The 15,962-nt window shown below is 35.3% G+C and overlaps 1 protein-coding gene across 1 annotated transcript in view; it reads left to right on the top strand.

The window, feature by feature from the left end:
* Positions 1–4,452, top strand: part of PUDP (pseudouridine 5'-phosphatase) — a 67,544-nt gene extending 63,092 nt beyond the window's left edge. Inside the window, exon 4 of the mRNA XM_021540951.4 lies at positions 3,788–4,452. Coding sequence (XP_021396626.1) covers positions 3,788–3,964 — 177 coding nt within the window. The 3' untranslated portion in view covers positions 3,965–4,452. The remainder of the gene's footprint in view (positions 1–3,787) is intronic.
* The last annotated feature ends 11,510 nt before the right edge of the window (positions 4,453–15,962 follow it).

The following is a 15,962-nucleotide window of genomic DNA, read 5'->3' as shown; positions in this document are numbered from 1 at the left end:
TCTGTGTTGTATTCTGAATTATATTATGGTTCTTAAAAATGTATAGGTCCTCACATGACTAACACAATTGGTTAGTACTGGAATTATGTTGAAAATCTAAAAAAAAATTGAGCAAGGGAAAATTACAAAGGTTGTTGAACAAACCACAAACCATGATTGCAGTAGTAATACCTTTCAGACTGATAATATACTTCTTAGATGCTACTTCATTTTGAATTTTAACCATATATTATGGGCTAGTTTTTCACAAAGAAAATAATAAAAACACTTCTGGCAATGGGCAGTCAGCAATTTATCTGTAGAAATTAAAGGCCTGAGCACCTTTTGGTTTACAGAAGTCAAGTGTCATTCTGATGTCCATGTGACCTGGCTGTGCTTGGCAAATTTCTTCCTGCAGCCTTCTGCAGTCTTGGGGCTTTTTTAATAGATATAATGAAATTTAAATTAGTCTTTAAACATTTATAGAAGACTGTATTGTGCATATATACATAAAGTAATGTATACGGGTACCAAATATTTCTACTGTGCAAATTTTACAAATCACCCATCATGCTTTTGACCAGTTGATTAGATTAGGAAGGAGGAAAACATCAATTTAAAATTAAGAAGTTACAGAGTATGAGGTGCAATCCATAAGAAGCCCAAAACATAGTATTTCACATTCTGATACCAAATGTTTCTGTGTCATTTGAGGACAGGTGATGAAAATTTTATTTTCATTCTTTCCTTACAGAACAATAGATGGTAATGTTAAACTTGCAGATGAATTCTGTACATATAAATCATGGCATCTTTAGTCTCATCCTTCAGTCTGTTTTAGAGCTGATATAGTAGTGTCATATGTGGTCAAGGATACTTGTTAGATAAGCAGTCCCTATGCATATATATTATTTTCACTGGTCTTCCGAAATCTTAATTTTAAAACTGATTTTAATCTTTCATCCTTCCAGCCTTCGTGGTTATCACTAACTGCAGTAACACTTACAGATATCCCTGTTAGTCACATAATTATTCCATCCAGACTTGCTGTATATAGGGTAGAGAGGGCCTGCTGTACATACCAGGTGCCTAACACTTTTTTCTTATATTCGTGCATTTAATGTAGGAGGATGAGGTAATGAGGTGCTGCAGAAATATTATTTCTTTTTCTGGTTACATGATTAATCTTTCCTTTTCTAGATTCATAGAGTGAACTATAAATTAATATACTTTGCTATACTTTTTTAAGCATTTAGTTCATTCCAAAGTGAGAACTGTCCTATATTAGTATGACCTTTTGAGAGATCTTATAGAAGTAGTATTGATCAGTGACACAAGTTTTAGAAATAATGCACAGAAGCAGCCAGAATCTCAGCTGAAGTCTGTATAAATCTCATCTGTCTCTCAGTTGGAATGATGCTGATGTTGCAATACTTATGCAAAATGGGAAAGAACTTGGCTGCTTTCATATCTCTAAATTTAGTGTTTGGGTGGTCCAGGACAGTGAAGATTTTATAACATCTCTATGTATTAATAAATTCATTTTTTGTGTGAACCTCTGTAAACCTTTCATCATCCATTAAAAATGTGACTGTGCTGTTGACAATAAGTTTCAGTAAAAAGAAAGACTTAAGGAAGACCTAGTTCACTTACTTCCTGTAACATGCAAGACGCTGTAATTATGGGTCATTTGCCTGGTTTCTTTGGTAATTAAGAGTTTTAATTGTGTCCAGTTCCAGGGAATTAGTTAAGCTTTTCGTTATGCATATTGCCTTCCATAACCATCATCTCCTCTCATACAGTAAGCTTTGTGACATCATGGAAGTCAATTAGGTCTTTCAAGGCAGAGCAGTGAAGTACATTCTTTTGTAAGAGCTGGATCAGAAAAGGTTTCTGAAAGGCCTTGATAATGCTCTTCTGTGCAACATTTAAGCTTATTCTTCAAAAAGCAAAGCCTGTCAGAGTTTCATTTATTGTTCTCAGAGTGCTTAAGGTCATGAACTAAGCTATTGTTGAAAAAAAAAAAACCTATAAACAGAGCCATGCTTCCGTTCTAATAGCAATTGTATGAAGCTTTCCAGGATAAGCTGGTTACATATTTGTAGTTAGTAATAGTAACAATGATCAACTTTTGAAAGTATCACATTGTTCAAACAGGAATGCAATGACTGTATGAAGGAAATGAGCACAAAAGAGATTGGTATGATTCCTTTGGCTCACTAGAAATTATTAATTAGGTTTTATTTTATTACATGCAAGGTAGAAAGTACCTTTTACTTTTCACTTCACAGACTCCAAGGTGTTGCTGATATGTTGAAAGGCAAGAATCAATATTTTTAAAAGAAAGTAAATCAGGAGAGGGTTCTTTCATTTTTCTCCTTCCACAGTCCATATATACCTTCTACAGTCCCATATCTACCATAGATGAATGTTTATAGGTCAGACATTTAATACATCTTGCAAAATTTTTTTCTTTGAATGTAATAAGGGTTTTGCAAGTTGCAACTTGGTTCCATTAGAGCACAGCCAGAACAAACACTGTGCATTCTTTATGTTCTACAGTGAAATAGTTGTGTGTTTCAGAACCTAAAAGGTACAGTAGGATGTTGTATGTTCATAGAATCATAGAATATTCTGATTTGAAAAGACTCACAAGAATCATCAAAGTTCAACTCCTGGCCCTGCACAGGACAGGCTCAGGAATCACACCATGTGCCTGAGAGCATTGATTACTAGATGCAAGGAAAATTGCCCCAACCATCCCAGCATCTGTTTTCAATTACTAAATTTGCTTGATGCAGTAATTTTGGCATTAGTAGAAGTAGCAGTGTTAATAATATTGATAATGCAGAATGAATTGGAGAAGTGTTAAAAATTATGTGTCAGAATCCTTGGATGCCAAAAGTTGCTTTGGGTTATCCATGACTAAAAGTCCAAACTGAATTTGCAGGTCATGGAAGGAAGAGGTAGGAAGAGATGCTTCATTATATAAATTCTGGAATGAACTACAGAAACATTATCTTTCATTATATAAAATTTCAGACCATATGATTTTTATAAGTTTATCTTATTTATTATTCATTATTCTGACATTAAATTTAAAAATCCACATAAATAATGTATGATTAACAATTTTAGCTGTGCTTCCAAACTGCAATCTGGAATGATTCTGACTATTGTAAGGCATGGAAGTTCTACCTGAGTAAACTCTTTCTTCTCTAAATGTAACCTTAGAATATAATTGCTTGTTTTCTTTCTCATCATTGATTTGGAAGAATTAAGTAAATAGAGTATGACTTTGACAGCACTCTTCTGATAAGTAGTGTCTGTCTCCACTAATCTGAAGTTCTACTGTTTACCTAGGTAGTTTAGTGCTCCCCATATCTTGTGTATATAGGAAATGCCATACCAGAGAGTAAAAACACTGCTTTTGCCATTTTTCTAGTTTTAAAGTTGGTTTGGAAAAGTTAAATTGCCTGCTTATTTAGGCACTTGCTTAATTTTACTTTAAGCTTGTGATTAAACATGTCCTTATTAAAGCACTTAGCAACATCTGGATAACCACTTTCTGGGATTTAACTAAGTGTATTGATGTTTTTTGAATTGAAATTAATTAAAGGTTAATTACCATGCAGATGTTCAAACTGAGGGGCTTGCTCTTGTTCTAATTAGGGGTGTCTAAGACAAGAACAAAATTTAGTTGTCCTACTAAGTTTCATTCAGGATCATTCTCTCTTTTAAAACGAGCTATTAGAAGTTCATAGTAACATTATAATTATTTTTTTCTCCTCACCTTCTTGTTTTTCAGTGTCTTGTGTTTGAAGATTCACCACAGGGAGTCAGAGGAGCCCTGGAAGCAGGAATGCAAGTGGTTATGATTCCAGATGAACAATTAAGTCCAGATCTTAAAAAGGATGCAACACTGGTGCTGAAGTCCATGGAAGATTTCAAACCAGAACTGTTTGGTTTACCAGCATATGATTGATGCCTAATGCCTATGAGCATATTCTTGGCTGGAGATAAATTTAAAGTGAAATGAAATTTGATTTTGGTTTTATGATTTTTTTTCATCTTCTACTTTCTTCCTCAAAACTAGAGCACAAAACATTGTTAACATTCAGTCTTTTAACATTCTGAAAGGCTGTTAAAAGACAGTCAGTTAAACTGTCAGTTAAAATACACTCAGTCTGTTAACATTTAGTCTTTTAAACATTACCTTTGATAAATTATCTGGAATGTTTATGATTAGTCCTTTTGATAAATGCAAAATTAAAGCAGAATCTTTCTGTTAAATGAATCCAGCCTTATCCTATTAATATCATCATGTTTATGGAACTATTATGGAACTATTTAGACAATAACAGCATCGGAAGCTTCTTTTTCTGTTTCCACTTGAATTACTTACTGTTTACATCTTAATCAGAAATCTGTTCTGTATTGCCTTTTATTCCATTAAAATATTTTTGATACTGTTATTGTTGTATGTTTATCCTTTTTCTCCTCCCATTGATGCCTTGGAGTGATTACCTAAAACAGAGGCTAGACAAAGTTAAGAAAATAAAGTGGGTATCCATTATTTATTATATCCATTATTTATCTAAAATAAACCTTGGACAGTCAAAAGCCACACAGGGGCTACACCCAAGGTGGATGGCAGTCATGTGTTTTTCAGACAGATACAAGTTTGGTCTATGCATATCAGGGGTTAACTGTCCAATTCCAGCTTCAGGTAATGAAGTCATATTCTCCCAGCTCATTCTCCATCCCCTCTTCCCCCCCTATTCACTTTTGTTTATACTTTTTGGAGCCTGTGGCTGTAGGGTGTCCTTAAATGCCAGGCCCAGAGGAATAGTTTTGTCTGACCACACTGTGAAGATAGTAGTTGACACTTTATATGAAGTTTAGATATACTTCATACTTGCCCATCTATTCCACTTGTATTGTGTTGTTTTTTTCCTTTTTCCTCTCCTTTGCAACAGGGATTCTGTTGTACTTTCTGTGTTTTTTTGTTTTCTTAGATATTGAATGAGATGACTTCCAGACATCACTCAAAACCTCCATTATTCTGTAATTCTGTAGTTATATTTTCTGATATTTTGATCACCTACTAGGAGCTATACAAGTTTATATCATCTTAGAATTGAAAATGCTTTGCATCTTGTTTCTTTCATTTCCTTATATCCTTCTTGTAGTCCATGTGTCATGTAGCCTTCTCTTTCATTCTTGTGAAATAAATGTTTTCTGTCTTTGTGCTTCAATTCTGATAAAGTTATGGCCCTAACTCTTTTATCCAAATAACTTTCAGTAGGCTGTCTTAATTTCCAATCTTACCTTGTCTGTGAGTCCTTGTTTTTCACCAATTTTCCTACAGAGAGTTTTGCTATGTATTTTTAAAGTGCAGAAATTTCAGATTTGGTTTAGATAAATACTTAAAAATTCTTTTTTTGGCTACCATCATTTCCACTAAATATTTATGTTGTCAGCTGTCCTTACATCTGTCTCTTTCTGGTATTTTGTCAGTACAAGGGTAAGGGCCTCTTTATAAAATGCTAGATACATAGACAGGTTTTGGTGGAGTCCACAGTTTCATGTATGACATGATGGAAGAAGTGTCTTTTACCTTGTTTAAAGAAAGGTGTAGTATTTATGTAGCTTTATGACAGTTTTATAAAATTAATCATTGTATTCAGCACTTAAATCCCTACATTTCTAGTGAATATCCATGAGGTACTTCACAGTCTTGGTAAAATACCAAACTCCAATAAGACAAGAGGCCTGAAATATGTCAAATCAGATAATTTCCGTGTATTATGAGAAGGCTGCTCTGATCTTGGGTTTTTTTAATATTATATGTTTATATATGATCTTCCTCACAAAAATATTTTCTAGGCATTCCTGGTGTTAAACTGTTTTAGATTTAAGGGTGTTTATTCAGGAACAGAAATTAATGAGTTATGGATTCTTCAGTATTCATGGTGAATTTCCTTAGATTTTCTTCCTTCTGTATTTATAAAAACCTCAAAATTTTACATCTTTTATGTAGACTGTTATTATTTTCTTTTATAGTTGTCTGTTTATACGTCAAGAAATTAAGGACATTTTATTCTATATGGTCAGTCAGATATGAGCTAGATTATACCAGAATCTTTTCATACATACAGTATAATGCTTTGCAGTTAAATGCTTTTGATTCTAAGGATTTAGAGGCATTTTTTTTTTCAAAAAAGAGTAAATTTTGATTTAGTGTAAGTATTCTCCATATTATGTTGTTTCTTTTGGCCATGGATATTGCAGTCAGAACTGTTTGCATAGTGGCAACAAGCTGTCCCATCCAACCTGAACTCCGTTTCTGATCTTCCCAGACAAGATAACAGAACTACTGCTGTATAATTCCTCCTGACTTACGTTTCACAACAGAATGTTTTAATGTAGAGCAATAATACTGAGATTTCAAGTGTAAAACAGGTGCCTGTTGGGATCCCCTTCATTCATAACTACTGTATTTCAACAAGGAAGTTACTATGCAGAAGAAGTTTTAATAACCTGTAATTAGTAACTTTATCAAAGTTTTGCATATATTTAATTTAACTGGTGAGTTTTGCTAAAAAATACAGTGAGACGTCTCATTTATACTTTAATTTGAAGGAATTGCCATCAAAGTAATGAATTTTGGTTTTTTTAAAGATGTAGATGCAAAATCAGAATTACTTCATCATGACCACCATGGTAAGATCAGCATAGTTCTAATTTAATAGCCTTATCTTTATGAAAATTACTAATCAGAAAAACACTGCTCCTCAACTCATCAGCAAATCTTATTGTATACAATTATTTTTCCATTTATTTAGTATCCCACCTGACAGTTATCAGTGAAATTATGGCCCCAAACTGAAGTCTGTGTACCTGAGCCATAAGCCATAACCTTCCCATCATTCCGGTTCTAAAATCATTCCATCATTCATTCTAAAATTTCTTCCACATACTTTTCAGCTTATTGTCCTGTGCTGAACCATTTAACTGTTACTAAAGAAATTTTCACTGTGTTTGGTAGCTTTTCTCTTGACTAAATGAAAAATCAAAACAACACATGAAATGTTTTTCTACAAAACATAGCCCTAAAACAGAGCTGTTTCTACAAAACGTAGCCCTAAAAATCCTGTCATCTCCATTATGTGCAAGGGAGATATTCATGTCAGCAGTAGATGACTGTAGACTGCCTGATTAACCATGTACCAAGTATCAACATATGTTTGTATATATTTCTTTACCCAGTTTTTGGTTGGATTTGTGGCTCTGTAGCTCGATCATCTCAACAACATCTGTTCAGAAAAGAAAAAAAAAGAAAAAAGGATTAAAAACTTGGATCCCCTCCCTTCCTTCCATCTGCTGCTTTCCAGATGAAGTCCTGTTCTGACTGAACTGAAAAAAATCCATAACAGATCCTGGCTACAGATCATGAGAACATGTGAGCAATCAGGACATTTGAATGCTCCATCTGTGTTTTTATGAAGAGGACTGTTAAAAACTAATCCAAAAAGTCTATCCTCTAACTCAGCAAGCAGACTTCAATCCCAGTAAATAATTAACACATGCTTAATTAATTTTTATTAAGCAAAGAATAAGCACCAGCTTAATTTTAAGGATAGATTTCATTTTATTTGGCATAATATAGAACATGTGCTTTAGGCATATCCTGACAAGGATTCCAGCCTCCAGAAAATAAAGGCAAAAATTCATGACCAAGTTTTTACCATTGGAAAATAGGATCAGTGCAACAAGATGGAGCAAAATTCAGTCATGAAAATAAATTTAAAAAAAAAAAAAAAAAGCCTTTGATGTACAAACTATTGTACTGAAACTTAAACTTCTTTCTACCTCACAAGTGAATTAAGATTTACATTTTACTGGAACTTCAACAGGATTAATTTTGCTAGAATTTCCAGGTTGAAAAGATCTACATAAATGGAGTTTCACTGAATATATTCAAATAAAAATTCATTGCCTTGAAACAGGATTAATTTTAAAATGCAGTCTGACTTCTGTGAAGCTTGGCATTTGCCTTCTACAAATAAAGATCAGAAAAAGCTCAGATATTCATTCTCATTTGGATTGGATATCTTTCTAAAGAATGTTATATTAAACTAAAGAAACTTCTGCCCAGAATCACACATGTTGCATATATTAAAAAAAAAATATCTTCAGTAGAATCCAAATTAGCAAAAATAATTATAAGAAAATTCATAAGAAAAATTGCAATTATTTTCTACTACTTTAAAATTCCTATGTGTCTTTAACAAATAGAGAATGAAGCTTGAATTTTGCTGCTTTCTTGCTAGCTCTAGATACTGGTTATCCATACAGAAATCTGATTTTTTTAAATCTAGATAAATTTAGATGCCAAAAACACTAGCTAGGCAGTAAATTCCACAATTCCACAGGCCATATCAAAAATTTACTACTAATTTTTTAATATTAGAATAATGTTAAACAACAAAAATTTAGCAACCCCTTTTTTTTTCTAATTAATTTGTTTCCATACATTTGTTCCTAATTTAACCAGTTTGTATCTTTACTGAATTTACTGACACTGAGAAGGTAGGACTGCTTTTTTTGTAAAACTAATGAAAATAAATGGAAATAGTGGAATGGAGGAAAACAAGTTCTCTCAGAACACTTCTCTGTCCCAAGGGAAACATGACTCTCATCAACACTTTTTTTTAATCTTCCCTTTGGCCAACAAGTCTAAGTTGTAGGTCTAATTACCATATTACGATGAAGGACAGAAGAAGGTCAAGGTCTCAAACTAAACCCCTTCCAGAACTTCAAGAGCCAAGGAAGCCTTGGCTCCATCTCTAGCAGGAGGGCTCACTGCATGTGCCAGTGGCTGTGTTTACACCAGGTAGCTCAGTGTAAAAAAATTATATGTATATACTAGAGGGCAGGGGCAGTGTAAGAAAATCTGTTGATCTCTTCTGCTCTTCAGCGCTTTGATTTATGGGCTCTAAGCAATCATATTCAAAATGCTAGGTGCTGGCTCACACTGGTGATTAAAATGAGCTTCAGCAGAAAGTGAGCACTTTCCAACTCTCTTCTCTCTTTGTGGCTCTTTCTCCAGAATATCTCCAATATGAAACTGGAATATGAAATAAAACATTAACAGGATCATTACTAATATCCAAAGTTCCTGTGATTCAAAAAGTAGCAGAGAGGGCATTATTTAGTGGAGAAGAACAGAATGGTAGAAGAAGGGAGCTGGAGACCAGGGCTTGATCCATGATAGAAGCCATCTAGGACCTAGCACTCCAATGAAATGAAAGAAGAGAAACAGTAAAACCTTCCACTTGTCCTTAGCAAAACTGTAAAAGCAGTGATTATGACAGGAATTTTTTGCATTAACGGAAGCAAAACTCAACTCAAAAACATACACAAAGGCACTCTGTTATGAAACACAGGTTTCTACAGATAAGAGTCGCCCCCAATGGCAACTAGAGCAATTTGCCCATAGGAGGCGATATTGATTTTTACTGCATTTCATCCATGCTATCATGGTTACTTAAGGAAAATGTATTATATTGGTCTTCCTGACTACTCTTTGACAGACAACTTTTCCTCATTTAGAGAACTTTGGAAGCTGGATAACCAAGGTTAATTAAGTTTCCTGTAAATTTGACAAAGCAGTTCCCACTGTATCATCTCAATGTCTTGCTAGTAATTGAATTAATTACTTCTACCTATATACCTAGAGTGTGGGCAATGTGTCTAATAGTAACAGTATCTAATCCAAATCACTATATGCCTGCAGGTACAACTGCTATCTTACTCTCCAATGTGATAAAATAAACATTAGGAATTTCAAACTAGAGGTTCTTTGCTCGGATAACCATCTTACTTTCTGTGAAAAGGAAGTGTTTGGTAGGAGATCACACATATCTACAACTGATAGAAAAATACTCTTGCCACCAGCTCCTTACAAAATAATGCAACTTGTTTGGGGAAGAATGTAAATATGGTATTTCTACAAAATAGTTTTATTTCCAATTACTATTTCCAGAGGTAGAGTAGATAGAAACATGTGGGGAAAGGGGAAGATAAACACAGATCAATCATTCTGAGCCTCCTCTGATTCTCTGCCTGAGACCATGAAAAAGAGGAGTCATTCTAGCTGTTAACCAAACAAATTCAGAAACGCACAAGTTCTCAGTTTTACCTATTGTACATGAACATTAGAGGTAAACAAAAATATGTGAAATGCGGTTATGCTTAATTTGCAGAAAAATCTCTGTAAACTTTGCCAGAAATACAGAGAAGTGACTTTGTGACGTACCAGAACATCTGCTTTTCTCAGAGGTTATCTCAGCTGCTGCTTCTCATGCTCCTGAGTTAATCAGCTGAAACATGGTTGAGCACTGGACCATGGTAGTTGTGCTGAAGAAAGAGAAGGTAGGTGCTACTCTAGGGAATAATTTTCCTTTTCAGAAAATGCTGAAAGATGTTCAATAGTGCTGCACCTTGGGAAGTGTCTTTTTGCTGTAGCAGAATGTAATTTCAGTAAACACCAGTTTTGTGGCATAGAAATATTTCATGTATTTAACGAGCTGCATAATATCTGCAGAGACAAAGATATCATAACCTGTTTTTAAGCATGGAGAGAAGAATTTTCATTATAGTACCCAAAAAAATGGGGTGGAACAGGGAACATGAGGGAAAACAAGTGTTAATGCTTGCTAAAATACCATCTTGATTTAAAATTGTGAAGACTATGCAAAATGTATTGAATCTTTTTTATTACTATGTCTTCATTCTTGGACATGATCCAGAACTGCTACATTTTACCTGAAAAATTGGAAAGCTGATTAAGTAAAAATGGATTTCCTGGAGGCCTATGACTGCAGCCTTGTAAACTGATCCATTATAGCCCTCAACATTGTTCTTATTTCAGATGGCTGCATCTGAAACTTTGTAAAAAAATTTGGTTTTTTCAGATCAAACATATTAGGTAACTGATTTTATGTTTTTTGGTGTAATATGAGACAGAAAAACATGGTGGATTTTCCATCTCTTTAAAGCAAATCTCACTGTAAGGAGATGTATTAATAATGTAATTTCATCCTGTCATATATCCTTAACCTATGTTATATAACTCTTAGTAATGATTTTATCAATGTTATGGAGTACATATGTGACTGAAATCCATGTTTGAAATTAATTAATTTGTCTGGAGTGTCCTAAATACTTTCCACATGTCCTAAACACATTCCGTGCATCCTAAACACATTTCATTCATCAAATAATTGTTATTTATGTTGGTTGAAAGAATTTGGTTTGCAAAATTGTCTAAAGGGCACAGGTCCTTTCAGTGCTGACTTTCTAGTGAAGACTCAATAGTATCAGGAACAGGTTGCAAACTTCTTCTGCTACAAAGGAACTTTCTGACATCTACATGAAGGGAGCTGGTGCACAGCTGTCATCTGTGCTCTTCTTAAAGCCAATTCTCTATCTGATAGGAAATTAATACCCCTTATGACCTCAGCAGAGACTGCTGTATCCTTAAGTGAAGTTCACACCTGTGTGAAATTTTGAAAAGGGGAAGGGGAAGGAAGGAAGTAAAGCAGGAAGGAAGGAAGGAAGGAAGGAAGGGATCATAAGGCCAGCCTATTCACTGCATTAATGTGGAAGACATTTCTCATTATAAGGTCTGTTTGGCTCTTCTTCATCCGAGCTTTAAAACCTGGATATTTCTCAATGATATTTACTTTTACTATTGACTGCATTGTGTCCACAATTAACCCCTGCAAGGTTATAAGCTGGGAGTGGTTTGACTGGACATGCTCAGGCAGAAAGGGACCTGGGGGCACTGGTCAACAGCCAGCTGAACATGAGCCAGCAGTGTGCCTTGGTGGCCAAGAAGGCCAAGGCATCCTGGCCTGTGTCAGGAATGGTGTGGCCAGCAGGAGCAGGGAGGTCATTCTCCCCCTGTACTCGGCCCTGGTGAGGCTGCACTGTGAGTGCTGTGTCCAGTTCTGGCCCCTCAGTTTGGGAAGGACCTTGAGACGCTTGAGCACATCCAGAGGAGGGCAACAACACTCATGGGGGGCTTGGAACACAAGCCCTGTGAGGAACGAACGACTGAGGGAGCTGGGGTTGTTTAGCCTGGAGAAAAGGAGACTCAGGGGTGACCTTATCACTCTCTACAACTACCTGAAAGGCAGCTGTAGTCAGGTGGGGTTGGTCTCTATCACCAAGCAACTGACAGAAAGAGAGGTCAAAGTCTCAAGTTGCATCTAGAGAAATATAGGCTGGATATTAGGAAAAAGTTTTTCACAGAAAGAATGATAAAGTACTGGAATTGTCTGCCCAGGGAGGTAGTGGAATCACCATCCCTGGATGTGTGTAAAAAAAGACTGGATGTGGCACTCAGTGCCATGGTTTACTTGAGGTCTTGGGGCATGGGTTGGGCTCGATGATCTTGAAGGTCTCTTCCAACCTAGTGATTCTGTGATTCTGTGATACTTAGGTTACCAACCTTCCCCAGAAAACTCTGCTTTAAAGAGACACTGCTTAAATGACTAAACAGTGTGAACACTCCATGGGGAGGTTTACATTTCCTTTTCCAGTGATAGTGTAGGTGGCACTTCCAGGTGTAGACTACCTAGACTGATGTTTAGCAAATAACAGCACCCAACATTAAGTATCCTATGCAGAGAAAGCTGACTGCATTAACATTTACGTCAGTCATGGACTAAGATTCACAGGTACCTCTACCTCTAATCTTTTGTGGTAGTATCAGTACCCAATATAACTAATCTGTAAATAATAAATAATCTGTAATTCTATTGTATCTGCTTCTAATTGATGTATTTAGCATACCAGAAATTAAATTGCATATTTAGGACTGCCTGTATGGGAGGGAATGCATACTGGATATCTGAGATGTGTTCTTACAAAGGTGACTGAGACCATCCTTTGGGAACTCTCACAGTTATTGATTCTAGTCTTCCTGTTATTTTTACACAATACCCTGCATTCTTAATTCATTAATTTACAAACATTTTTGCTTGCACTTTTCCTTACCTTAAACCTGGTTGTTATTAAAATATCTTTTTTATAGGCGTATAAGTTGGTTTCTTTTTTTTGTGAGGGGTTTGGTTTTGTTTTATTCTGTTTTTTGTTGCTGTTATTTGGTTCATTTTTGGCATTTGGTTACCCAAGTTAAGTAACTGCCAAACAGAATAGTCACTTCAGAGACATGCAAGTGGTCATGATTTAGGAATGGTATTCTCCAATTTAGTGCTCCCACTAAACTCATGCTACCACTCACTCCACCCAATTTTTTCCTCCCTTTCTCCTTTAGAGGGTGGGAGACAAGAACTAGAGGCACAAAAAGTAAAGATCGTGTGTTGAGATAAGAGCAATTTCCTGGCAACAACAATGAGACAAGAAAACAAACAGTAACAGCAACAGTATTAATAACAGATGGTATAAGAAAAAGAATTATTCACACAGAACTCCCTGATAATTGACAATATTGGATGTCTCCCTCTGCCACATTTTCTCCACCGGAAGAAAACACCTTCTCCCTGGAAGAGAGAATCCTCTCCTCCTGCCCCCAGCAATAACATGAGGTGGGTTTCAGCCATGCCCCCTCCTGGGTACTGCAAAAATTAACGCTGTCTTGTTTGGAACCAGGACAGAATAAAACTATTTTCCCAGATGTGCTTTTTCTAAGACCTTGATAAGGACAAATTAACATTTGAGACTAGAAAAACATCTGGCTTTAGGAGGGTTGTGATTTGCTGAAGGACTTCCATTAGTTCTGTGCACTGAATTTGTTATATAGCTAAGTAGCCAATCCACTTTGTGCCATCAGGCTAGGCAACGTTCATCAGCAATTATTTGATGTGAACAATTCTATAGAAAATTTTAAAAAATACTGCAAAATATAATGATTTATAGCAAATTACAATAGCATCTTCCTACCTGCTTTGGTGGCAGTGATAAGACTAAAAGTGTGCCACACACATTTTTTGTTTGAGTAGGATGGCTAGAATGAAGGAAAAATGTCTCTCATGAGAGGTATGGGTAATTGCAGCTCATAAAATCCTCTGTTAAATGGGCTATACATCACACAAGTATAGGCAGGCAATCTCCTTTTAGCCCATCTCTCTCCCCTGTTACCTTCCTCTTCCCATCCCCCTACCAGGTAAAAACATTTGGGCTTAGCATGTGTTTCAAGTTAAATGCAAGGACTAATATATGCTTAAACTCCTAACAATAGGTTAATATATTTGGCAAGATTGAACACTATGCTTCATATGAGCTCATCTTTGAAGAAAAGAGGTCATCAACATGTACATATATTACTTTAATACTGGTGATTAAATACCATCATCCTTGCTGGGTTTCATGACTGAGGTGTCATTGTTGGTATGGTATCTTTAAGTTCTGTTAGGTTTATATAAAAAGAAATAAGATAAATGCTGTCTTCAAATGTATATGGCTATAGATCTGAATTAATGTTGTTTGCCTTGATAACTGAAAATATTCAACTGTTCTTGCCAAATTAATATTATTTTAATAGTTGAGGTTTGTGCCCACAGAAAAAGCAAACAATTGTTGTTCTTATCTGTTTTGCTCAGTAACTTTTCTTCTTAAAACTAAAATATCCAAACAAATGTCTGATAAAATTTTATATAATCCATTCAAAATCAAAAAGTTCAAGAACTCTGAGTTGCCATGCTTGTTTGGACTTATTAATTAGGCAGAATCCTCATCTTTGATAACAGACTCTGACCTAAAAGTTACCCAGGGAAAACACAAGCTACTTCAAATGTGAAGAGGGAAAATGTGCATTCTACTAATTAAATTAAAAACAGCCTGAGATTTATTTGTCAAAAGGTAAAATTTATCACCCCATCAAGGATTTTGATGGGGAAACACCACCTAGATCTTTGTTTTACAGTGAATCTTATCCTCGTATTTCTCAGTTTACAGGCCAGCATGCTGACACATTTATCACTAGTGATTTGAACAAAAATCCATTTTGATGTTAAAGATTAAAGCTAATTCACTGGGATTCCTGAAACGCAAAGCCAACCCATTGCACAGATCATGTTTACCATGTACATTTAGAATTAAAAACTAAACTGTTGTAAGCTAGGAGAGCTTCTGTGACATAAAGTATCTGACATTAATCACGTTATCCCAAGGGAAAGATAGGAAAAAGGTATCAATGGCCGCGAACAAAATGTGCATATAAACAGTGATCATGTAACAGTTGCAGAGAGTGCAGATGGAAATTCAGACCTCACTGAATCCCCTTTGGTGTCAGGAGCCTCCTTCAGTGCCCAGAGCACCTTGCACCAGCAATGCAGAACTGCCTGTGTATTCAAAATGCTTGCAGTAAGCACCATCACCACTGCAAAGCCTTACCCCTTTCTAGAGTCCAACGCAGAGCTGACAAGTCTTCAATTATCATTTATTAATTGATAGGATGTTACTCCCCCCACCCCATACCTGAAGGTTTTTTTGGAAATGCTTGCAAACTAATTGAGTTATTCAATTCTTTTACATGTCTGATTGCACAGCTGATAAGCGATATAAACAATCAGCAGATGTGAGCTTTGCAGATGAAATTAATCACAAAACACAAACATAAAAGTATACCTGTGATAAATTAAAAACTTACAAGACAGAGTGCAAACAACATTTGAAATATTGGAAACATATCAGTGATGCATTTCAGCTTTTAAAAGGAAAGTTTCTTTAATATTATTATATTATATTTTAAGCAAAGGGTTTGCAATTATTTTTATAAGACCACTAGTATCAGAAATATTATATCTGTAACTTCACAACTTAATGACCATTGAAAAGAAGATGTCAGATCTACTAAAATGCAGTATTTTCCTATTTAATTTTACAATTATGGCTGTAAATTTTACAAATAAAAATTTCTGTTTAAGATCTAAAATTAAGACAAAATA

Source organism: Lonchura striata, chromosome 1 (assembly GCF_050655825.1).
Source record: "Lonchura striata isolate lonStrDom1 chromosome 1, ASM5065582v1, whole genome shotgun sequence".
NCBI classification, from domain to species: Eukaryota; Metazoa; Chordata; class Aves; order Passeriformes; family Estrildidae; genus Lonchura; species Lonchura striata.
The sequence above is the reverse complement of the archived record's forward strand: the minus strand, read 5'-3'. Positions and strand labels throughout refer to the sequence as shown.